General features: G+C 42.1%; 2 protein-coding genes across 12 annotated transcripts in view; both read left to right on the forward strand.

Moving 5' to 3' along the window:
- LOC106561691 (coiled-coil domain-containing protein 136) overlaps positions 1–5,010 on the forward strand; it is a 61,288-nt gene extending 56,278 nt beyond the window's left edge. For 8 of the 9 annotated variants that reach the window (XM_045688492.1, XM_045688494.1, XM_014125895.2 and 5 more), the window contains 2 exons: positions 300–412; positions 2,112–5,010. In XM_045688492.1, the coding sequence (XP_045544448.1) occupies positions 300–412; positions 2,112–2,124 (126 nt within the window). In that variant the 3' untranslated portion in view covers positions 2,125–5,010. The remainder of the gene's footprint in view (positions 1–299; positions 413–2,111) is intronic. The other variant, XR_001318881.2, reaches the window with a different exon arrangement.
- A 9,642-nt stretch (positions 5,011–14,652) lies between these two features.
- The window catches only part of LOC106561692 (filamin-C), a 46,960-nt gene continuing 36,769 nt past the window's right edge, over positions 14,653–24,843 (forward strand). For all 3 annotated transcript variants that reach the window (XM_014125898.2, XM_014125899.2, XM_014125900.2), the window contains exons 1-3: positions 14,653–15,481; positions 20,353–20,601; positions 23,132–23,229. In XM_014125898.2, coding sequence (XP_013981373.2) covers positions 15,097–15,481; positions 20,353–20,601; positions 23,132–23,229 — 732 coding nt within the window. In that variant the 5' untranslated portion in view covers positions 14,653–15,096. The remainder of the gene's footprint in view (positions 15,482–20,352; positions 20,602–23,131; positions 23,230–24,843) is intronic.

Consider the following 24,843-nt stretch of genomic DNA (forward strand, 5'->3'; position numbering starts at 1 on the left):
TCCGTCTCAGTCCGTCCATCTATCTATCCGTCTCAGTCCGTCCATCTATCCATCCGTCTCAGTCCGTCCATCTATCCATCTGTCTCAGTCCGTCCATCTATCCATCCATCCAGTTATCCATCTAAGTCCATGTCATGACTTCCCTCCCCCTTTATACCACAGCCATATCATGTTTCGGTGTTGAATTATTTGTGTGATTTTGTGGTGTCCATATGCCCTCCACTCATTTATTATTTCGTTCTCTCCATTCCTCCCTCCATCTCCATCCACCCGTCCCTCGTTTTCTTCCCTTCATCCAGAGCTACATCCATTCGTCTGAGTCTCCTGTTCTCTCCATCCCCTTCATAGGAATGATTGTAATATTGGGAGTGGTTTGGTGCTGGTTGTCCGAGCTGGCGTCACAGAAAGCAAGGTAGGAGGAAGGATACTTCTCTGTCTGTCGGTCGTCTGCACTTTGGCTATGCATCTAATATACAGATATTACTGTACGTAGTTCAGTAAAGTAAAATTAGGTAGTCAAGTAAAGTATTCTTAGAGTCTCAGGGCCTTTCTTACAGTTTAACCTTTTACTGCAGTGGGCTAAATCAGGGTCACCCAGAGTGTTTCTTGGTAGTCTTTAAGAAATCTACTTTGAAACAAAAGTGAACACCTCACACACATGGTTATGGACTGTACCGTGTCAGATATAGAGTTGAGATGTATTCCATTTTGAGTTTTCATCCCAATATATATATATATATTGAGCAAAAATATAAACGCAACATGTAAAGTGTTGATCCCATTTTTCATGGGCTCAAATAAAAGATGTCAGAAATGATCCATATGAACAAAAAACGTATTTCTCTGAAATGTTATGCACAAATTTGTTTACATCCCTGTTAGTGAGCATTTCTCCTTTGCAAAGATAATCCATCCACCTGACAAGTGTGGCATATTAATAAGCTAATTAAACAGCGTGATCATTACACAGGTACACCTTGTGCTGGGGACAATAAAAGGTCACTCAAATGTGCAGTTTTGTAACACAACACAATGCCACAGATGTCTCAAGTTTTGAGGGTGCAATTGGCATGCTGACTGCAGGAATGTCCACCAGAGCTGTTGCCAGATAATTTAATGTTCATTTCTCTACCATAAACCGCCTCCAACGTTGCAGTACATGTAACAACGCCAGCCCAGGACCTCCACATCTGGCTTCTTCACCTGCAAGATCGTCTGAGGAAGGGGACGGGGGTGCTTAGAAGTATTTCTGTCTGTAATAAAGCCCTTTTGTGAGGAAAAATGTATTCGGATTGGCTGGGGGTGGGTGGGGCATGTGGGTGGGCCAATGCCCTCCCAGGCCCACCTATGGCTGCGCCCCTGCCCAGTCATGTGAAATCCATCAATTAGGGTGTAATGAGTTTATTGCCATTGACTGATTTCCTTATATGAACTGTAACTCAGTAAAATCTTTGAAATTGTTGCATGTTGCATTTATATTTTTGTTCAGTGTACATCACAGATGACTGAAATACAATAAAACCGTTTGATATAGATACACCAGATTTCAGCAAAAAAAAAAAATAATAGTTTATTAATTATAAAATTATGAAAAATATAAATGACATTCCACCCATGAGGCCACCAGAGGTCGCTTTGATCATTCGACTGCAGGAAAGGTCAACAGAGTTTTGGTTTGATCAGGTCCTGAGAATTGACCTAGGAGTGGCAATACACTTTTTCTATAATTGGATAGTTGCTAGCTAGAGACTTCCAATTACAAAGTCACATTTATCATGAGACATACAGCACATGCATAAAACATACCAAGTATTTTTGGGTGACAGACATGGGACAGGTGGGCCGTTTCATACAGTGCTCTCCAGTATGACATCACTGCTAGATTAGTGTTTGATTATTTACTCTTTTCTACGTCCAAAATGTGTCTGAGTGTACTTAATGAGTGCACTAAGTGCTTGTGTGTGTGTGTGTGTGTGTGTGTGTGTGTGTGTGTGTGTGTGTGTGTGTGTGTGTGTGTGTGTGTGTGTGTGTGTGTGTGTGTGTGTGTGTCTCACAGTAAGTGTGCTTACATCTCTAAATACGACCTCTGATTTCTCTCTCTGCGTCCTCAGGGGTGTGATATAGAACGGAACCCCTATTCTGACTGTCACCGTGGCAACAGCTGTGCTTCTGATCGTGGCTAGCTTGTTGAGAGGTCGAGCAGGTGCAGATGTTGAGCAGGTCAGATCAGTAACAAGTTATACTGACAAAGAAGGTAATGTCTGCTTATAGACAACTACCCTCCATCCCCACCCCGTTATCACATCAATCTGGGACGAACAACAGATCACACACCATTCTTCTAATTCAGAAAACAGGAGCATCTTCAAAAGAAAAACTTCAGAAAACAGGAGTGCTCATAGTTCTGATGGAAAAGATGGACTCCTTTTCTCTCCTGTTCTGGGGGACACAGGTCTTCATGAAGCTGAGAAGATAGTGTGGATACTTACATTTAATTGGACAGTACCTTTCCGCATAAATCTTGCTGGTTCTGCCCCTCTGGCATCTCATTCTGTCCCTGTCTCTCTGTCTGTCTCACGGGTCTTGACTATGGGACTGAATTGGTCCTGAGTTTAAATGTCTTATACTACTCTTATACAACTCTCATCTTGTATTTTACTAAATGTATTTATTAATATGTTAATTGATTGGTCATCTTTTAACAAGAACCTCCTCTGCGTCTTGCACATCTGCTGAATTAAAACTCTTAAATAAATAAATGAGGTTAAATAAATAAATAAAAATCCATATGATGTTGTAAATAAGTCCTAGTAGAATCTTTCTGATAAAATATTATTATATCTACACTTGTAATTCATTATTTAAAGGAATATGTCAAATACATGAAATAATTTCATGTCTGTGCCCGTGTCTTGTGAATAGCTCAAACCATGGGGATTTTTCTCAATTAGAATGAAATTAATAATGAAGACCTAGTATAGTTCTAGTCTAGAGTGACAGATGCTTTCCCCCCAAAAAATGTTTAAAGGCAATAGTTAATTTATAAAGCATACGCTCTAAAATATTTTCTCATCAATTTACATTTACTTAAAAATGCAATGATTATTCCAGATGTCCTATCTACAGTGAATCTGTTATTAGTGAGGATGTTTATTCTGCGTTTTCAGAGTTGTGTAAATGCCTATTTGTTATGGTGTCCCCATTAAAGGGGGAACTGTATGGGAGATATGTGTGCTAGTCTAGCAGCTGTCCTAATGCACCTGTCAATCCTAGCCCGGTGTTTCAAGTCTATGTTTAACCAACCATCTCACCCACATACGAGTGTCCTAGCTATTTTTCTCCACAGTCACAGTCACTTCTTTTATTTACTGAACTTAACTTAGTGCACCGTCAGACAGACTTGGGTTGAAATACTATTCTAAAATAATTTCAAATACCTTATCTGTGTTTGATTGAGAATCCTGATTTAATGGACCAAAATAATAGTCCCCAAATGGCAAACCCCACCCATCTGTCACTCCAGGCAGGCTAAAGAAAACGCTCAAAGCATTTGAAAGAGTTGGACATTGTATTTTAACCCAGTAGAGCATGCATGGCTTCTGTCTGCGTTGTCATACAGTGACTGTATAATTAGCCACCCGAAATATGTCAAGCACTAGTTAGCACGCCCCGCCTGTATTTTCTTGTTCTTCCACATCCCAGACTACATGAGTCAGCTCACATGCCAAGCACGGCCACACTGTTTCTGATATGGCTTTGATGAGTTCACCAGTTCACATGTGAAGTCTTTGGGCCATATTTGTTTTAAGAGTCTCATAGTAGGAGTTCTGATCTGGGATCTGTTTGAACTTTGGGATCATAATGAACAAGATCACATGGATGGAGACGGGCTGATCCTAGATCAGCACTCCTAACCCAAGATGCTTTATGGATATGTTTCGTACAGTAACACATTAACTGTATATTATGGATATGTTTCGTACAGTAACATATTAACTGTATATGACCTCTGTGTCATGTTTCGATAGCGTGATCTATGTATATGAATATACTGTAGCAGCTATTCATACAACACATAGGACAGCGAGTATTTAACCTTGAGCTTGTGAATGTCTCAAAATACCTAATGTACACACTATTCATAACTGAGTTGTTTCTGTACTTTTTATCTACTAACACTTTCTTAAATGTGGAGAGAAAGGAATGTGTTTTTTATAAGGGGAATGGATTTTCTTGGCTTGAGTTGGTCTTTCCACATGTTCTGAAATGTCATTAAAATAGATTTTTTTTTCCTCCAGGTACACAGCTAGAGAATGTTAACGATCAGCATTCCATAGTTGAATGATGCTTGTGAACATACCAGAGATAGGATATTTAATTTGTGCTGTGTCTGGTCGTACGTGATGATATGCCTGTGTGTGGGGACAGATGATTGGTAGACCATGAGGCAGCTAAACAAGTTTGATTGCATAAGGCATTCTTGAAATTGGATTGTTATGTAAAAAATGTCAATCGTTTTTTGGCAAATTCTAAATGTGTCTGGATTGAACAGGCAGCATTTTAAACGTTTTTAAATGATCTGTTAACAACTGTGAAATTTTGTGACGCAGTAAATGTCTAGCTACTTTAGAGTTAACAAGGCATGCTACATATAGTCTTAGAGAAAAGTTTAAAAGTTCATTTATGTTTAATATAAGGTTTCTGTTTTACTTTATATTTGTTGTAGATTCAGAAGTGCTATAGACTAATGTGGGAGAGAAATATTACTAAAATCCACCATTTGTAATAGCTTTATAGAAAGTCTATTTTGAGAGAGCAGTGTATATTTCATAGCCAAATTATGTAAAAGTGTATTTAATGTGAGTTTAATAAGAGAACCAATATTGATAAGTGTTTTCCATACCTCTATGTTTGGTTGAGTAGTCAGTGCATGCAGGTAGAGGTTGTTTTTGGTGTTAGTTCCCAGTATGAGCATGCTATAGTAAAAAATAAACAACCGCCCAAAATCAATACTGATCCTCTGTTCACAAATGAATCTTGAATTTAGTTGTGGGACATCTTCTAATAGACAACAGTTTGTTTTCATTCAAGTTCCTACATCTTCACAGACAAGGATGGAATCAAACCTAGAGTGAAGTAATAACACCTCCTCTACCAAATATCTTTCTGCTGCTAAACTTCCTGAACTTTAGTTCGTAAAAACGTTGCTTTAACCTGAACATGATTGTTTAAGCTTATTAAACCCGTTCTTCAAAACAAACACTACTGTGTGTACGTGAGTTATGAGCCTTTATTTTATGGTTCTCAGTTTGCTGCTTGCATTTTGTTCCCTTTGACTTTGTTGTTTTGAATATACAGTAGTTGAATATACAGTAGTCATGGCTATGTTGTTACCTGGAGGTGTATTATATAGTAGTTGAATATACAGTAGTTGAATATACAGTAGTCATGGCTATGTTGTTACCTGGAGGTGTATTATATAGTAGTTGAATATACAGTAGTTGAATATACAGTAGTCATGGCTATGTTGTTACCTGGAGGTGTATTATATAGTAGTTGAATATACAGTAGTTGAATATACAGTAGTCATGGCTATGTTGTTACCTGGAGGTATATTATACAGTAGTCATGGCTATGTTGTTACCTGGAGGTATATTATACAGTAGTCATGGCTATGTTGTTACTTGGAGGTGTATTATATAGTAGTTGAATATACAGTAGTTGAATATACAGTAGTCATGGCTATGTTGTTACCTGGAGGTGTATTATATAGTAGTTGAATATACAGTAGTTGAATATACAGTAGTCATGGCTATGTTGTTACCTGGAGGTATATTATACAGTAGTCATGGCTATGTTGTTACCTGGAGGTATATTATACAGTAGTCATGGCTATGTTGTTACCTGGAGGTATATTATACAGTAGTCATGGCTATGTTGTTACCTGGAGGTGTATTATATAGTAGTTGAATATACAGTAGTTGAATATACAGTAGTCATGGCTATGTTGTTACCTGGAGGTATATTATACAGTAGTCATGGCTATGTTGTTACCTGGAGGTATATTATACAGTAGTCATGGCTATGTTGTTACTTGGAGGTGTATTATATAGTAGTTGAATATACAGTAGTTGAATATACAGTAGTCATGGCTATGTTGTTACCTGGAGGTGTATTATATAGTAGTTGAATATACAGTAGTTGAATATACAGTAGTCATGGCTATGTTGTTACCTGGAGGTATATTATACAGTAGTCATGGCTATGTTGTTACCTGGAGGTATATTATACAGTAGTCATGGCTATGTTGTTACCTGGAGGTATATTATATAGTAGTTGAATATACAGTAGTTGAATATACAGTAGTCATGGCTATGTTGTTACCTGGAGGTATATTATACAGTAGTTGAATATACAGTAGTTGAATATACAGTAGTCATGGCTATGTTGTTACCTGGAGGTATATTATACAGTAGTCATGGCTATGTTGTTACCTGGAGGTATATTATATAGTAGTCGTGGCTATGTTGTTACCTGGAGGTGTATTATATAGTAGTTGAATATACAGTAGTTGAATATACAGTAGTCATGGCTATGTTGTTACCTGGAGGTATATTATACAGTAGTCATGGCTATGTTGTTACCTGGAGGTATATTATACAGTAGTCGTGGCTATGTTGTTACCTGGAGGTATATTATATAGTAGTTGAATATACAGTAGTTGAATATACAGTAGTCATGGCTATGTTGTTACCTGGAGGTATATTATACAGTAGTTGAATATACAGTAGTCATGGCTATGTTGTTACCTGGAGGTATATTATACAGTAGTCATGGCTATGTTGTTACCTGGAGGTATATTATACAGTAGTCATGGCTATGTTGTTACCTGGAGGTATATTATACAGTAGTCATGGCTATGTTGTTACCTGGAGGTATATTATATAGTAGTCATGGCTATGTTGTTACCTGGAGGTATATTATACAGTAGTCGTGGCTATGTTGTTACTTGGAGGTATATTATACAGTAGTCGTGGCTATTTTGTTACCTGGAGGAATATTTTGAACAGTAAATTATTTGAAAAATAAAATATAATCACTCTTAGTACTGTACGTGTCAGTGATATGTACAGAATATAAACATGCAAATATTGATGGGATGGCTGACAATGTCACGGAAGTGGTGGCAGGTAGTCTAGCGTTTAAGAACATTAGCCGAAAGGTCAGCGCTTCGAATCCCTAACCTGACTACGTGAAAAATCTGTCAATGTGCTCTTGAGCAAAGCACTGAACCCTAATTGCTCCTGTAAGTCGTTCTGGATAAACGCGTCTGCTAAATGACAAAAATATATCAATGGGGCTGGAAGCCATGCTTTGTTATGATTCTGAAAGGCCAGATAGCTAACAATAATGACAAGAAGCAGCCATGTGGGTGGGGTATCATAGGTGGGGCGTTTCAGGGGTGCGTGCTCAGCCACCTTCTGTACTCCCTGTTCACCCACGACTGCGTAGACACGCACATCTACAACTTAATCATCAAGTTTGCTGACGACACAACAGTGGTAGACCTGATTACCAACAACAATGAGACAGCCTGCAGGGAGAAGGTGAGAGCCCTGCTGGAGTGGTGCCTGGAAAATAACCTCTCTCTCATCGTCAACAAAACAAAGGAGCTGATCGTGGACTACAGGAGACATCGACGAGGCCGCAGTGCAGTGGTGTAAAGTACTTAAGTAAAAATAATTTAAAGTACTACTTAATAAGTAGGTTTTTGGGGTATCTGTACTTGACTATTTCTATATTTGACTATTTTTACTTTTACTTCACTACATTCCTAAACAAAATGATGTACTTTTTACTCCATACATTTTCCCCGACACCCAAAAGTACTCAATACATTTTGAATGCTTAGCAGGACAGGAAAACGGTCAAATTCACACAATTATCAAAGAGAACATCCCTGGTCGTCCCTACTACCTCTGATCTGTCGGACTCACTAAACACATGCTTCCTTTGTAAATGATGTCAGTGTTGGAGTGTGCCCCTGGCTATCAGTAAATAAATAAAACCTAGAAAATGTGGCCGTCTGCGTTACTTAAACAGGCAGGTCAACAGGACAGTTGAGCTAATTTTGACAAACAATATTAATTTAAACATATGAATTTTATTTGGCATATTTGATCATCTCAACCAATACCATTTAGTAAAATAATCATGTGGTTTTAATTTTCGGACTCCCAACACCCATTCAAAGATGGTTGAAAACCAGGATGTGAATGTGAGCAAAACCGAATCTCATTTACCATAATTTTTTGTACTAATTGTGTATAATATTGGAAATTACAAGGTTGTAAAATGTTGTTGACCTCTAGAACATCATTTAAGAATGATTAAATTACTAATATGTTGTTGTTTTACAATTTTAAGAACTCTTGAAAAATATCCTCTACCAGGCGTTTGAGCTGCACATTAAAGGAATGCTAATAAGCCCTGTAATCTTATATTCTCCACCTGGCTCAGCCAGAAGAGGACTGGCCACCTCTCAGAGCCTGGTTCCTCTGGTCCACCCGGCACAGCCAGAAGAGGACTGGCCACCCCTCAGAGCCTGGTTCCTCTGGTCTACCTGGCACAGCCAGAAGAGGACTGGCCACCCCTCAGAGCCTGGTTCCTCTGGTCCACCCGGCACAGCCAGAAGAGGACTGGCCACCTCTCAGAGCCTGGTTCCTCTGGTCTACCCGGCACAGCCAGAAGAGTACTGGCCACCCCTCAGAGCCTGGTTCCTCTGGTCTACCCGGCACAGCCAGAAGAGGACTGGCCACCCCTCAGAGCCTGGTTCCTCTGGTCTACCCGGCACAGCCAGAAGAGGACTGGCCACCCCTCAGAGCCTGGTTCCTCTCTAGGTTTCATCCTAGGTTCCTGCCTTTCTAGGGAGTTTTTCCCAGCCACTGTGTTTCTATATCTGCATTATTTGCTGTTTGGGGTTTTAGGCTGGGTTTCTGTATAGCACTTTATGACATCAGCTGATGTAAAAAGGGCTTTATAAATACATTTGATTGATAATAAGTCAAAGCTGGTGATAATGGACAATAGAGAAATATTGTTCTGGGCTATTTTTGTCTGTGCAAATACAAAAAGCCTTTCAAATCGATATCAATATTTACTGGGTGCCTGTTATCTTCTATATGTTTCACAATACCATTCAGTACATGTCATTTTACTGGTATTCTAAGCATATAAACTGTAAACACATACATTTACATGCATTTGAATATTCATATTTTTACACACAAATGTATCATATTTTATCAACATTTGATATCAGTCCTAATTTATCTATGCCTATCTTCCATTCTAAGTAAACGAAGCAGACATAATGTAAATGAATGTATACTATCTTTTGGAAGATTTTAAAAGTCTATGCAAATTCCAATACAAAATTAGTTTACTCTAATTGGGCAACTTAATTGGCTGGTGGAGATGTTTGCAATGCATAATCTATCACAGTTTAAGTCATACAAACAAAAATTATTCATTTATGGCCTTTATTGAGGCTAAGTACATGTAACCGATGTGAAATGGCTAACTAGTTAGCGGTGGTGCGCGCTAATACCGTTTCAATCGGTGACGTCACTCGCTCTGAGACCTTGAAGTAGTTGTTCCCCTTGCTCTGCAAGGGCCGTGGCTTTTGTGGAGCGATGGGTAACGATGCTTCGAGGGTGGCTGTTGTCTGTGTGCAGAGGGTCCCTGGTTTGAGCCCAGGTAGGGGCGAGGAGAGGGACGGAAGCTAAGCTGTTACATACACATATTATTTTCTTGGTATACCGGTTAAAGGGTTAATGTGATCAAGGAAAATACATATTTCCTGTTTATAACAGAGACCAGTTTGTTGCGTTCTGGTTATATGACGTCTTCTCATTACAACCCGAAGACAACGTCACCAAGACGTCATGTGCCAAATGTTTCCCAATGGGTAATGGTAGAGCGTTTAAGGTTTTCAGAAAGAATCCCATTCATGAAATCACCAGCGCGACTGTGTCGGTGTCACACAGAGCGACGAGCGACTCTTTTCCCGGCATCACATTACACAGGCCGTATAACAACCAATGCACTTAACTCTATGCCTGCGTTCCAAATGACACTTACTTACATGGTCCACTACTTATGACCAGGGAATAGGGAATAGGGAATAGTGTGCTATGTGGGACGCAGACTCTATATCAGTGTCATTAAGTCTCTGACAGCCAGGCGGTCATTTCAGACATACGAGGGGAGGCTCCGCATGTGCCAAGGCTGTTGACGAGGTCTTCTATATTACACTCATTACACAGAGACTTCACTAACACTCACCGTTTACTGAGTTTGTATGTAACCTCAAGGGCCAGAATTAGCCTGACTGGCAGTTATACTGGATCGACTGTGAATATAGAAATGATCTCCTGACTCAAGGGCAAGTGTCTGAGGAATGTTCTGGAATATATTCACTGTGTGATACATTTACTTATAATAATCACGTCGTAGGTCTCCTCGAGTGGCGCTGCAGTCTAAGACCCGGATTCGATTCTAGGCTGTGTCACTGCCGGCCGTGACCTGGAGTCCCATAGGGCGGCGCACAATTGGACCAGCATCGTCCGGGTTAGGGGCGGGTTTGGCCGGTGGTGCTTTATTTGGCTCATCGCGCTCTAGTGACTCCTTGTGGCGGGCCGGGCACCTGCAGGCTGACCTCGGTCGTCAGTTGAACGGTGTTTCCTCCGACACATTGGTGCGGCTGGCGGGTGTTAATAAGGAGCACGGTTTGGCGGGTCATGTTTCGCCTCTCCCGAGCCCGTTGGGGACTTGCAGCGATGAGACAAGATCGTAATTGCATCGCAATTGGATATCATAAAATTGGAGAGATAAAGCATTAAAAAACAAGTCGTAATGATCCTGATTACGTTTAGGCCATTTTGAGCTAGTTGGGAAAGAAAGTTAGAAAAATGTATACAAGGAGGGACATAACGCATTAAAAATAATATGAAGTTATAAAGGCTCATACATGCTTATAACAAGTTATTAAGCATATAACATAAAGTATTATTTTCTCTGAAGTGTGTTAAAACAACAAGAAGGAATCCTACCCGTGTCCTGTCTGGGATAGGACTATCCTGGACATTCTCTGTGTATGTGTCACAGTTATCCTGAACATTCTCTGTGTATGTGTCACAGTTATCCTGAACATTCTCTGTGTATGGGTCACAGTTGTCCTGGACGTTCTCTGTGTATGTGTCACAGTTATCCTGGACATTCTCTGTGTATGTGTCACAGTTATTCTTAGCCCACTACTAGCTATGCTTACCCCGTCAAGGATAGCTTACACTCTGTGTGTGTGTGTGTGTGTGTGTGTGTGTGTGTGTGTCAGACCTGGATTCAAACAGTATTTTAAATAAATTAAAATACTTCAACTGGGTTTGTCTGGCACAATGGAACCAATAAAATAGTCACAAAAGTGCTGTCCCAGCATCAGACAGTTTACACCAAGCGCTAACATGTGAGTTTCGTGATCTGATCAATATGATCCAATCAATATTCAAGGTTTGTTGCATATAGAGTCTCTTATCCATCCCACTGTGTCCCCATTGTGACCAGATTAGCTGGTGCCTCCCTGTATACAAATTAACTGACAGATACTATTTTAAAATAATATTTATTTCTTTATTTTAAAGACAATCACTGATGGCATAAGTCAATGGTGCCACCTGTCAATGATTTTAGAGGGTCGGTTTAATGACGATTTAAATGGTTTGACCATCCAGATCTGTTTACGCTAGATTGATATCCAGACACAATGCCTGTTAATCGTCTACACCTGTCTACAAATGTGGGCACATCAACTTTTTTATAATGATGTTATTGATAAGTTATTTTAGGCTAATAACATAACAACATACAGCCACATTCTCAGAGCTGTAGGTCACTTAGACAACAGCCGACTTTGCAGACTAATGTCTGGTCTAAATATCATGAGTTGATGTTAGCATTTATGGTATTTGCCTGGGATGACATAATATGACATCAAAGTTTCCCTCAGCTCCCTCTGCCCGTGAGGAGGTCAGGGGTCATTTGACCTCTGGTCAACAATTGCAGAGCTGCATTGAAAGGGACACTAGTCTTCATGGAGGAACGCATTGTTGACCTCTGTGAGTTTGTTTATTGACAATACATATTTCACAGAGAGGTGGCAGATAATTCTGAACCATACGTAATGACAATGACTTTCGTAGCTCGATGAACAACTATCAATATGACCTCATGGCTCATAATCAAGCTTCCCAAATCTTTCTCTCTCTCTGTATCTCTGTATCTCTGTATCTCTGTATCTCTGTATCTCTGTATCTCTCTCTCTCTCTCTCTCTCTCTCTCTCTCGGAGATAAAGATAATCCCTATCAGTTAAAATATTATTAAAAGGATTTAGCAAAGTGGTAAAAGGGGCAAAAGGACAACATAACCATCAGAGGCTAAACACAGAAGCCCTGTTTATACCTGGTGCTAACATCCACCCTTTGTCCTGATCTTGTCCAAATTCTGATTTTGCCCACATCTTTAGACAGGTGTAGATTGATGACAGCTTTGCACACTCTTGGTATTCTGTCAACCAGCTTCACCTGGAATGCTTTTCCAACAGTCTTGAAGGAGTTCCCACATATGCTGAGCACTTGTTGGTTGCTTTTCCTTCACTCTGTGGTCCGACTCATCCCAAACCATCTCAATTTGGTAGAGGTTGGGGGATTGTGGAGGCCAGGTCATCTGATGCAGCACTCCATCACGCTCCTTCTTGGTCAAATAGCCCTTACACAGCCTGGAGGTGTGTTGGGTCATTGTCCTGTTGAAAAACACATGATAGTCCCACTAAGCCCAAACCAGATGGGATGGCGTATCGCTGCAGAATGCTGTGGTAGCCATGCTGGTTAAGTGTGCCTTGAATTCTAAATAAATCACAGACAGTGTCACCAGAAAAGCACCCCCACACCATAACACCTCCTCCTCTGTGCTTTATGGTGGGAAATACACATGCAGAGATCATCCGTTCACCTACACCGCATCTCACAAAGACACGGTGGTTGGAACCAAAAATCTCTGATTTGGACTCCAGGCCAAAGGACAAATTTCCACCGGTCTAATGTCCATTGCTCGTGTTTCTTGGCCCTAGCAAGACTCTTTTTATTGGTGTCCTTTAGTAGTGGTTTCTTTGCAGCAATTCGACCATGAAGGCCTGATTCACACAGTCTCATCTGAGTAGTTGATGTTGAAATGTGTCTGTTACTTGAACTCTGTGAAGCATTTATTTGCAATTTCTGAGGCTGGTAACTCTAATGAACTTATCCTCTGCAGCAGAGGTAACTCTGGGTCTTCCATTCCTGTGGCGGTCCTCATGAGAGCCAGTTTCATCATAGCGCTTGATGGTTTTTGCGACTGCAGTTGAAGAAATGTTCAAAGTTCTTGAAATGTTCCGTATTGACTGACCTTCATGTCTTAAAGTAATGATGGACTGTCGTTTCTCTTTACTTATTTGAGCTGTTCTTGCCATAATATGGACTTTGTCTTTTACCAGATAGGGCTATCTTCTGTATACCACCCCTACCTTGTCACAACACAACTGATTGGCTCAAACGCATTATAAAGGAAAGAAATTCCACAAATTAACTTTTAAGAAGGCACACGTGTTAATTGAAATGCATTCCGGGTGACTACCTCATGAAGCTGGTTGAGAGAATGCCAAGAGTGTGCAAAGCTGTCATCAAGGCAAAGGGTGGCAATTTGAAGAATCTCAAATGTAAAATATATTTAGATTTGTTTAACACTTTTTTGGTTACAAAATTATTCCATATGTGTTATTTAATAGTTTTGACGTCTTCACTGTTATTCTTCAATATAGAAAATAGTAAAAGTAAAGAAAAACCCTTGAATATGTAGATGGACCGGCAGTGTACATTCATATTATTTTTTAAAGAATATCTGTGAAATAATTTGCATACAGGGAGGCACCAGCTAATTTGGTCACAATGCGGAAACAATAAATGGATACCATTTTAAATATTACACCACAAACCTTGATCAGATAGGCTACTGATTTATTGATGTCAGCTCAAGGTGTAAACGAGGCTTCTGTGTAGGACATCTCATCACTAATAAATAATGTTTTAAGGATTTATTAACAAAGTGGTAAAAGGCCAAAAGGCCAATAGGCGATATAACAACAATAGGCGATATAACAACATAAACACACAAATCAAATCAAATGTATTTGTCACATACACAACGACATGGGTCACATATTAAAACCCACTTGATTTTAGGACGCGTCATTATCTTTTCTTGTCTAAATTGTTTAACAATTCAGGATCCCGAGCCCTGATCATAAGGCTACTTTACAACAACCAAGAAGTCCCGGCCTCCCACCACCCAAAGTGGAGTGGCTAAAAATACAGTGCGCTGTCACAAATGTTGCTCTGAGTGGGGGTCCACCAATCACTGCCCGACCATCCTTTACGGCCAATCCTGACTCACCCCGTTATCCATATGGATTAGAAAATAGCCTATGATTGTAGTTATGACTATGGGGTCTACGACGGGTGTGACGTGACCCCCAGGGTATCTTTATATACCCCACTCTCGCCCACCACACACCATTCAAGTTTAACCAACAGACTCCAGTGAACTACAGTGCTACTCTACTCCTCAGGTGCTATAGCGCGAACTGGACTGAAGAACCCATCTTTGAAAAAGCGACATTGTTCTCTGAGCAGATCTATTAAGAGGCAGCGACTACATTTGTCAAGCCTCTGCCAATTAAAAACCAGCCACAGGCTGCATTGCAGTAACAAGGACTGTAAATCGGATCAATTCATCATTGTCCTGACAAGAAGAGGCTTCTTCACAAGGACATCCGAAAAGTCTCCGGGACATTTTTTTTTGGGTTGAAACTCTCTTCTCCAAGTTTTGAACTTTTACCACAGCAAGAGCGCTCGAGCTTGGCATCGACACGCTAAACTTTTTTTTACAGATAACTTCACACATCGGTCTGACTTGCTGTATAAAAAGGGACACGGAAAACCGCCAACATGACGAGCAATAACACACATTACTACGACGACAGCCAGCCACCACAGCTCTACCAGGGCACTGACAACTTCGAGGGGGACGAGGAAGACGAGATGCCGGCTACGGAGAAAGATCTGGCCGAGGATGCGCCATGGAAGAAGATCCAGCAGAACACATTTACAAGGTGGTGCAACGAGCACCTCAAGTGCGTCAATAAGACCGTGACAGACCTCCAGAAGGATTTTGGCGACGGTTTAAAGCTCATTGGGCTCCTGGAAGTTCTGAGCCAGAAAAAGATGTACAAAAAACACCACACCAGACCCAACTTCCGACAGATGAAACTGGAAAATGTGTCCGTTGCGCTGGAGTTTTTGGACAGGGAACACATCAAGCTGGTGTCTATTGGTAAGTGACAAGTGAGCTTTTGGGCTGGAATGTTTTTCATTCATTTTGAGAGAGAGAAAGAAAGACAAAGAAAGAAAGACGAATAGGGGGTTGGAATGTTTTTAATTAATCTTTGAGAGAGAGAGAGAGAGACACAGAGAGAGAGAGAGACACAGAGAGAGAGAGAGAGAGACAGAGAGAGATAGAAACAGCAAAAGAGAGAGAGAGACAGAGAAAGAGAGAGAGAGGCAGATAGAGAGAGAGAGGGAGACAGAGAGAGAGAGAAAGGAGAGAGAAAGAAAGAGAAAGAAAGACAATAGGGGGTTGGAATGTTTTTAATTAATCTTTGAGAGAGAGAGAGAGACAGAGAGACACAGAGAGAGAGAGAGAGAGAGACAGAGAGAGAGAGAGAGAGACAGAGAAAGAGAGAGAGAGACAGAGAGAGAGAGAGGGAGACAGAGAGAGAGAGAAAGGAGAGAGAAAGAAAGAGAAAGAAAGAAAATGAAATAGGAATAAGGGGAGGATGAGAGTCCAGTGTATAGTCTGGAGAGGCCAGACAGGATAGAGCTGCACATTATTTTGACAAAATGTTACAACATTATAGCTATTTTTTTTACTGATACATGAAACCATGCATTATTAATTAGTACATTGTAAATTAGTTATTGACTGTCAGTGTCATTTCACAAAATCTTTGGGCTTGCCTTATGATGGCATGCACATAACCCTCTGTGATGAATACACATAACCCTCTGTGATGAATACACATAACCCTCTGTGATGAATACACATAACTCTCTGTGATGAATACACATAACCCTCTGTGATGAATACACATGACTCTCTGTGATGAATACACATAACCCTCTGTGATGAATACACATAACCCTCTGTGATGAATACACATGACTCTCTGTGATGAATACACATAACCCTCTGTGATGAATACACATAACTCTCTGTGATGAATACACATAACCCTCTGTGATGAATACACATGACTCTCTGTGATGAATACACATAACCCTCTGTGATGAATACACATAACCCTCTGTGATGAATACACATAACTCTCTGTGATGAATACACATAACCCTCTGTGATGAATACACATAACTCTCTGTGATGAATACACATAACCCTCTGTGATGAATACACATAACTCTCTGTGATGAATACACATAACCCTCTGTGATGAATACACATAACCCTCTGTGATGAATACACATAACTCTCTGTGATGAATACACATAACTCTCTGTGATGAATACACATAACTCTGTGATGAATACACATAACTCTCTGTGATGAATACACATAACCCTCTGTGATGAATACACATAACTCTCTGTGATGAATACACATAACTCTCTGTGATGAATACACATAACTCTGTGATGAATACACATAACACTCCGGGCATCAGTCACATAATACTTACTAGAACAGGGGAATAATGTGTTTTTCACAATAGCAGATCTTAGATTGTCGACCACATGTTATTGAGAGAGACCCGTTTGAATCGTTCTGCTGAGTGACTCAGCCTGAGTCTATACATCTATCTACACTAACAGTATTATGCCACCTCCTGTCAACCCAGCTGGTCAGGTGCTCTACTGTCTGATGCATGGCTTTCACAAAATGGCCGTTGGTCAGCCATCTCTATGGAAACTCTTACAGCATAGGTACCATTGAGATCACTGGCTGATGTCCAAGACACGCCGTCCACCCTGGACGATGTCAGGGCCAAGACACGTTGTCCACCCTGGACGATGTCAGAGCCAAGACACGCCGTCCACCCTGGACGATGTCAGGGCCAAGACACGTCGTCCACCCTGGACGATGTCAGAGCCAAGACACGCCGTCCACCCTGGACGATGTCAGAGCCAAGACACGTTGTCCACCCTGGACGATGTCAGGGCCAAGACACGTCGTCCACCCTGGACGATGTCAGAGCCAAGACACGTTGTCCACCCTGGACGATGTTAGAGCCAAGACACGTCGTCCACCCTGGACGATGTCAGAGCCAAGACACGTTGTCCACCCTGGACGATGTTAGAGCCAAGACACGCCGTCCACCCTGGACGATGTCAGAGCCAAGACACGCCGTCCACCCTGGACGATGTCAGGGCCAAGACACGCCGTCCACCCTGGACGATGTTAGAGCCAAGACACGCCGTCCACCCTGGACGATGTCAGAGCCAAGACACGCCGTCCACCCTGGACGATGTCAGAGCCAAGACACGCCGTCCACCCTGGACGATGTCAGAGCCAAGACACGCCGTCCACCCTGGACGATGTCAGGGCCAAGACACGCCGTCCACCCTGGACTTTCATGTCCATCTACAGTGTTTTACATAGACTATTACAGTGGTACTGTCAGGCTGGGCTCTGCTGGGTAGAAATTCACTAGGACTGTGTTAATGAGAAAGACACACACACACACACACACACACACACACACACACACACACACACACACACACACACACACACACACACACACACACACACACACACACACACACACACACACACACACACACATCACACACATCACACACATCACACCCCTCTCACTCTACAAACACTCCACACCTCATAATCACACCAGTTAAAGGTCAGAAGAGTCATGCCAGAAGTTTGTTAGGGGGAGAGGAAAGGGGTGGACAGCCACTAAATCCCCACCCATAGTCCCTGGTCCCAGACATGTTAGGACTGTAGAACAATTCTTATGATCATTGTCATGTCATTGATTTCATTGTGACTGTCAGGCTGGTCCCAGATATCCTATGGTGGTTTAGTTGGCTACATAGCCCATACAGACCAGCTTAACAGTAGGTGCATGGTTATCCTCTGGGATCCCTCTGTGTGTGGAGGGGAGGGTTAGGCTGGCTCAGGGCATGTGTCCTGGTTTGGGATAAGAGTGATAAGCATGGAGGTATTGTGTCCACAGCGGTAGCTAAGCCCTGGGAGGAGTAATTGAGTTATAGATAGCTGGACCCTGACCCCTGGACATTGCACTCCCTTCCTTCAGGGATTTAGATGGAGAGAGATAGATATACCATAGCGGAGTCTGTAGGTCTGTGTTTGTAAGGTAAGAGGGGACTCAGTCATAGAAGTACATCTGGATAGACCCATGACCTTGGTGATTTCTGTTTATTTCATTTCTCTCAATGTTTCTCATTTATGTTCAGCATGTTAGTTCAGTGTGTTAACTTAAACCATCTCATCATTAAGGTTTTGGACTAGAGAAAAGAAACCCAGACTCGTATTTCACTAACAATAAGTGTTATTAAACACCTGACTGTCTGTCTCTCTGCCGTGCTGACTGATTACTCTCCCTCCACACGGCCCGGTGAAATTCCCGGTGTGACCGCCGCTTTGAGCAGGGGGTTGTGAAGGGCACGGCAAGTGTATGTGTGTCATGATGCACGAGGGAACTCTCTTCGGCTATCGACCTCACGCCTAAGGAATGTCCCAAGGTTCTGCAGTATAGTGTCAGTAAAGAGGTTAGGGGTCATCCCCCCAATGCCCAGGTCTGTGTGTGAGTTGGGGAGTGGCAGGCGGTATCCCTGCGACCTTGTCAGCTTTGACAGAAACATGACACGATAACGGTGGTGCTGTCGTTCCTCTCCTGACGCCTGCTGTCTGTCCAGGCTTCGACACAGCAACACCAAGCTCTGGGTGAACAGTCAACAACACAGGGTGAACACAAACCTTTAAATCACTTTTCTGTGTTGTCACAGCAACCTACAAATACTCAATGAATTGACACTGAGGAATGACGATAGTAAAAAAAACACCTGTTTCACTGGCACTCTGTTTGTCCGTTGACCGTATGACCACATGGCATACAGCCGTCCACAAAGCCTGAGACGCCATTACCACCACACCACCTGGCCATGCCAGTCAGTCCAATGGTCCTCATCAAACAGTCATCACGCTACACTGTAGTGTCCAGTACCAGAGCTCACTGACCCACAGTACAATAAATAGATATTAGAGTCAGAGATAGACAAGTCACATGACTGTCTACTCTAAACCAATGAAGGATGTTATTATGTTACTGTTTGGTTTAAGTTGAGATGACTACTCTAAGAATACACTGGTTAAGTTTTTAGCTATACTTTATTGTCTGTTACTTAGTGCTTCTTCATTGATTTATCTCATACTGAAGGTCACTGTTACTAAAGTGCTTTCAAAGCAATTTAAATCCAAGTGCTGTTGACTTACTAAGGATTCCATTTCAACATATGTTCTCAGCTGTTGATCTGTTCTTGTCCATGCTGGTCTGCCTGCCTGCCTGCCTGCCTGTCCGTCTGTCCGTCTGTCCAGGGAATACCACAGATACTCGGTCACTCTCCTGACCAGTCAGTTATTGTGTAGCCTAGTACCTGTAGTGGAATTGAACTCTCTCTTGAAGACCTTAACAGACACAAAACACTTTAGATTTCCCTCTTGTGTCCTCTCTCCCTCTCTCTCTCTCTCTCTCTCTCTCTCTCTCTCTCTCTCTCTCTCTCTCTCTCTCTCTCTCTCTCTCTCTCTCTCTCTCTCTCTCTCTCTCTCTCTCCCTCTCTCTCTCTCTCTCTCTCTCTCTCTCTCTCTCTCTCTCTCTCTCTCTCTCTCTCTCAATTCAATTCAATTCCAATTTTAGGGCTTTATTGGCATGGGAAACATATGTTTACATTGCCAAAGCCAGTGAAATAGATAATAAACGAAAGTGAAATAAACAATAAAACATTTACAGTAAACATTACACTTACAAAAGTTCCAAAATAATAAAGACATTTAAAATGTCTCTCTCTCTTCCTCCTCCACTCGTAGACATTAAGTCAATCATGGATAGGAAGCTAAATCTGACCCTGGATCTGTATTCCTCTCCCCTCCAGACTCCAAGGCCATCGTGGACGGTAATCTGAAACTGATCCTAGGTCTGATCTGGACTCTGATCCTGCACTACTCCATCTCCATGCCCATGTGGGAGGACGAGGATGACGAGGAGGCTAAGAAACTGACCCCCAAGCAGAGGCTGCTGGGATGGATCCAGAACAAGGTGCCTGAGCTACCAATCAACAACTTCCACCGCGACTGGAGGGATGGCAAGGCCCTGGGAGCCCTGGTAGACAACTGTGCCCCTGGTAAGAACTGACTCAGGAACAGTTTAGTTTGAGGCCCTGGGAGCCATGGTAAGTTCAGGGGTCAGCTATGAGTTACTGTGGTGAGAGGTCAGGGGTCAACTATGAGATACTGTGGTGAGAGGTCAGGGGTCAGATATGAGTTACTGTGGTGAGAGGTCAGGGGTCAGCTATGAGTTACTGTGGTGAGAGGTCAGGGGTCAGATATGAGTTACTGTGGTGAGAGATCAGGGGTCAGATATGAGTTACTGTGGTGAGAGGTCAGGGGTCAACTATGAGTTACTGTGGTGAGATGTCAGGGTCAACTATGAGTCAGTTATTGTATTTGATATGGCATCATGGTATCAGTTACACAGCCTGGCGGGGTCAGTAGGCCTCAGTGGTCCTGTTGACCCAGAGAGAGAGACGGAGAGAGACAGAGAGAGACAGTGACAGACAGACAGACAGACAGACAGACAGACAGACAGACAGACAGACAGACAGACAGACAGACAGACAGACAGACAGACAGACAGACAGAGAGATCGACAGACAGAGAGCGAGAGATCGACAGACAGAGAGAGAGAGAGATTGAGAGAGAAATCGACAGACAGAGAGAGAGAGAGAGAGAGATCGAGAGAGAGAGATCGACAGACAGAGAGCGAGTGATCGACAGACAGAGAGAGAGAGAGAGAGTGGAGATCGACAGACAGAGAGAGAGAGAGAGAGTGAGAGATAGAGATCGACAGAGAGAGAGAGAGAGACAGACAGACAGAGGACGTCCCTTCCAGCTGTCTCTGACTGAGTGAAGGAGCTCTCTCAGGCCCAGAGGTCGTAAGCCTGGCTTTAGTGTTTATAGCCTCCACACACAGCAACGCCAAATTTGGGCACGATTCCTCTTCATCTGCCAAGGGACATGTGCTTAGATGCTTGGCAGAGGTTTAAAAACAGCCTGTTCTGTGTTGGAAATGCATGAGGATGAGCTTTGGAGCAGGATTGCCAAGATTCACAAGGATGACTCGTTGACTTGAAAGCACTCCAATTTGACCAGAGGTTGCAGCACACTCTGACCCTCTGACACGAAGCCTTAGAAAGACTCCTTTTTGAGTTCTAGAATAGAGAGAGGAGTCTAGAACACTGTGGTTGACTGTTTACATGGCTAGAAATCCTGGGATGTGTTACAGCCAGCTCTCCTACACCCAGCTAGCTACAGAGGATGTGACCATACAAGGCCATGGTTCTTTATTGAACCCCTAACAGCACTTAGAAAGTTGACAAATCCAGTCCAATCCTTAGTTAGGCTTATGTAGTTAGCTAGGCATTTCTCTAGACTGACCGCTCGTCGGTTTATTCGGAGATAACAGGTGTACAACAAGAAGAGTCATCCCCTCCTTTGTTTGTGACTATTTCTCCTGTATCCCTGACGATAATCTTCTGTGTCCAATTGAAATGTAATAAAGCCCTGAAATATTATATTTTGGGGTGGAGGAGACTAGGCTTAAGTCCAAAGCTGAAATCACCTGGAACTTTGAACACAGAATGTTCTCCTTCTACGGTAGTTCTACTGTCGTTATGCAGTCCTTTCAGAAGATCCAACTTACACCACCCAAACGTTGGTGATTTTTAAATCAGAATGTTATTGTCGGTGACAGTGAATTAACCACGATGTGATGCATACACACCCATTGTTTCAAGTTGCCATAGTAACGCTACAGTAATATTACACAGCAGCTCCGCGACGTGTCCCGTAATAACAAGATAATAGACTCGTGTTGAGCGACTGGCTCTTTGTGTCAGGGAACTCACCGCACAGCTAACAGCTAATCCACTTTAAGCATTAGCAGCACACGGCAGTTTTAGCACGTAGAAATATAACCACACTCCGGTCAACCTGTCACAGACACATTGACTTGAATGAGAAAGCTCGTTCTAGTAAGTCTATTTCGTTGGGCTAAAGCCTGTCTGCTTTAGCCTTCCGTGCCCGACAGGGAAAGTACAAATACGTCTGTTGCTTTCGTTGTTTTGAAATTCGTAGCCCTTCAATCGAAGGCTATCTATGCACCTATCTATACAAACTGGAGCAGAGCAGCATGGGTAAATACAGGGTCACATTGGGTGGTAGGGTGTTAGTAGTAGTTAGTAGTAGTAGTAGTAGTAGTAGTTAATAGTAGGGTAGTAGTGATGAAGTTGTTTCTGTGACCAGATGGGACACTGTTATATTTCTGCACAGTCGTAACCCCAATCCCATTCTAAAACCCCTATCTCTCCCTCTTTCCTCCCCCTCTCCCATCTCTTCCCTCTCTCCCTCCCCCTCTCCTTCTCTCCTGTATCTTCCCTCTCTCCCTCTCTCTCTCTCCCTCCTTCCTCCCCCTCTCTCCTGTCTCTTCCCTCTCTCCCTCTCTCCCTCTCTCCCTCCTTCCTCCCCCTCTCCCTCTCTCCTGTCTCTTCCTTCTCTCTCTTCCTCCCCCTCTCCCTCTCTCCTGTCTCTTCCCTCTCTCCCTCCTTCCTCCCCCTCTCCCTCTCTCCTGTCTCTTCCTTCTCTCTCTCCCTGTAGGTCTGTGCCCCGACTGGAAGGCCTGGGACCCTAACCACCCTGTGGAGAATGCCAGAGAGGCCATGCAGCAGGCTGACGACTGGCTGGGCGTGCCCCAGGTAAGACACACTACTCTGGGATGACAGTTCCAGGGAAAGCCCCTTGAAGCCACATGTAGTGGAGCCAGTGAATGAGGTGTACTAGAAGTTTTGGTTGGGGATAATATGCACTGAGAAGCAATGGGTCTTTATACTACAATGTATTACTTTTGGTTTGTTATTCAGTGAACACTTTAACAAGATGTGTTTGTAAATGACGTGTTTGTAAATGACGTGTTTGTAAATGACGTGTTTGTAAATTATGTGTTTGTAAATTACGTGTTTGTAAATGATGTGTTTGTTGGAGTGTTTAGATGCACATTCAATACTAAGATGCTAAGGTGTAGATTTATTAGATTCTCTAAGGTGTAGATTTGTTAGATTCTCTAAGGTGTAGATTTATTAGATTCTCTAAGGTGTAGATTTGTTAGATTCTCTAAGGTGTAGATTTATTAGATTCTCTAAGGTGTAGATTTATTAGATTCTCTAAGGTGTAGATTTGTTAGATTCTCTAAGGTGTAGATTTATTAGATTCTCTAAGGTGTAGATTTATTAGATTCTCTAAGGTGTAGATTTATTAGATTCTCTAAGGTGTAGATTTATTAGATTCTCTAAGGTGTAGATTTATTAGATTCTCTAAGGTGTAGATTTATTAGATTCTCTAAGGTGTAGATTTATTAGATTCTCTAAGGTGTAGATTTGTTAGATTCTCTAAGGTGTAGATTTATTAGATTCTCTAAGGTGTAGATTTGTTAGATTCTCTAAGGTGTAGATTTATTAGATTCTCTAAGGTGTAGATTTATTAGATTCTCTAAGGTGTAGATTTATTAGATTCTCTAAGGTGTAGATTTGTTAGATTCTCTAAGGTGTAGATTTGTTAGATTCTCTAAGGTGTAGATTTGTTAGATTCTCTAAGGTGTAGATTTATTAGATTCTCTAAGGTGTAGATTTATTAGATTCTCTAAGGTGTAGATTTGTTAGATTCTCTAAGGTGTAGATTTGTTAGATTCTCTAAGGTGTAGATTTATTAGATTCTCTAAGGTGTAGATTTGTTAGATTCTCTAAGGTGTAGATTTATTAGATTCTCTTCTGAAACAGAATCTGTGAGCTGTACTATTTTTGTGGGTGTTTCTCTACTTATTTATTTGACACAGCGTACATAGTCTGGATTAAGAACGACCATTGGTGACATGGCATAGCCTTAGGGTGAATATTGAGCAGGCCTAGGGTGTATATTGAGCAGGGTGTGTGCCATGGATTCCCAGGCCTAGGGGGCTGAATTCTCTCCAGGCTGAGGGCTGTACCGTGGCCTGTAGATGAGGTGTGGGAGAGGGCTTGGCTCAGGGCTAAATCCCCTGACTGCATGGCTTACTGAGGCCACAGTCCTGCTGTATCAGGGTTAAATATAGACAGACAGCTTTACACCAGACTGATACTACCAACATGGCAGAGGGAAGGAGGGAGAAGGAAGAGGAGAGAGACAATGGAATAGAATAGATTATAAATACATTATAAATAGTATCTATGCAATGTGCCTTCACATTGGTATACAGAACAAACAATAATTACATGTCTGTCTGTCTGTCTGTCTGTCTGTCTGTCTGTCTGTCTGTCTGTCTGTCTGTCTGTCTGTCT

Source organism: Salmo salar, chromosome ssa10, assembly GCF_905237065.1.
Source record: "Salmo salar chromosome ssa10, Ssal_v3.1, whole genome shotgun sequence".
In the NCBI taxonomy this organism is placed as follows: Eukaryota; Metazoa; Chordata; class Actinopteri; order Salmoniformes; family Salmonidae; genus Salmo; species Salmo salar.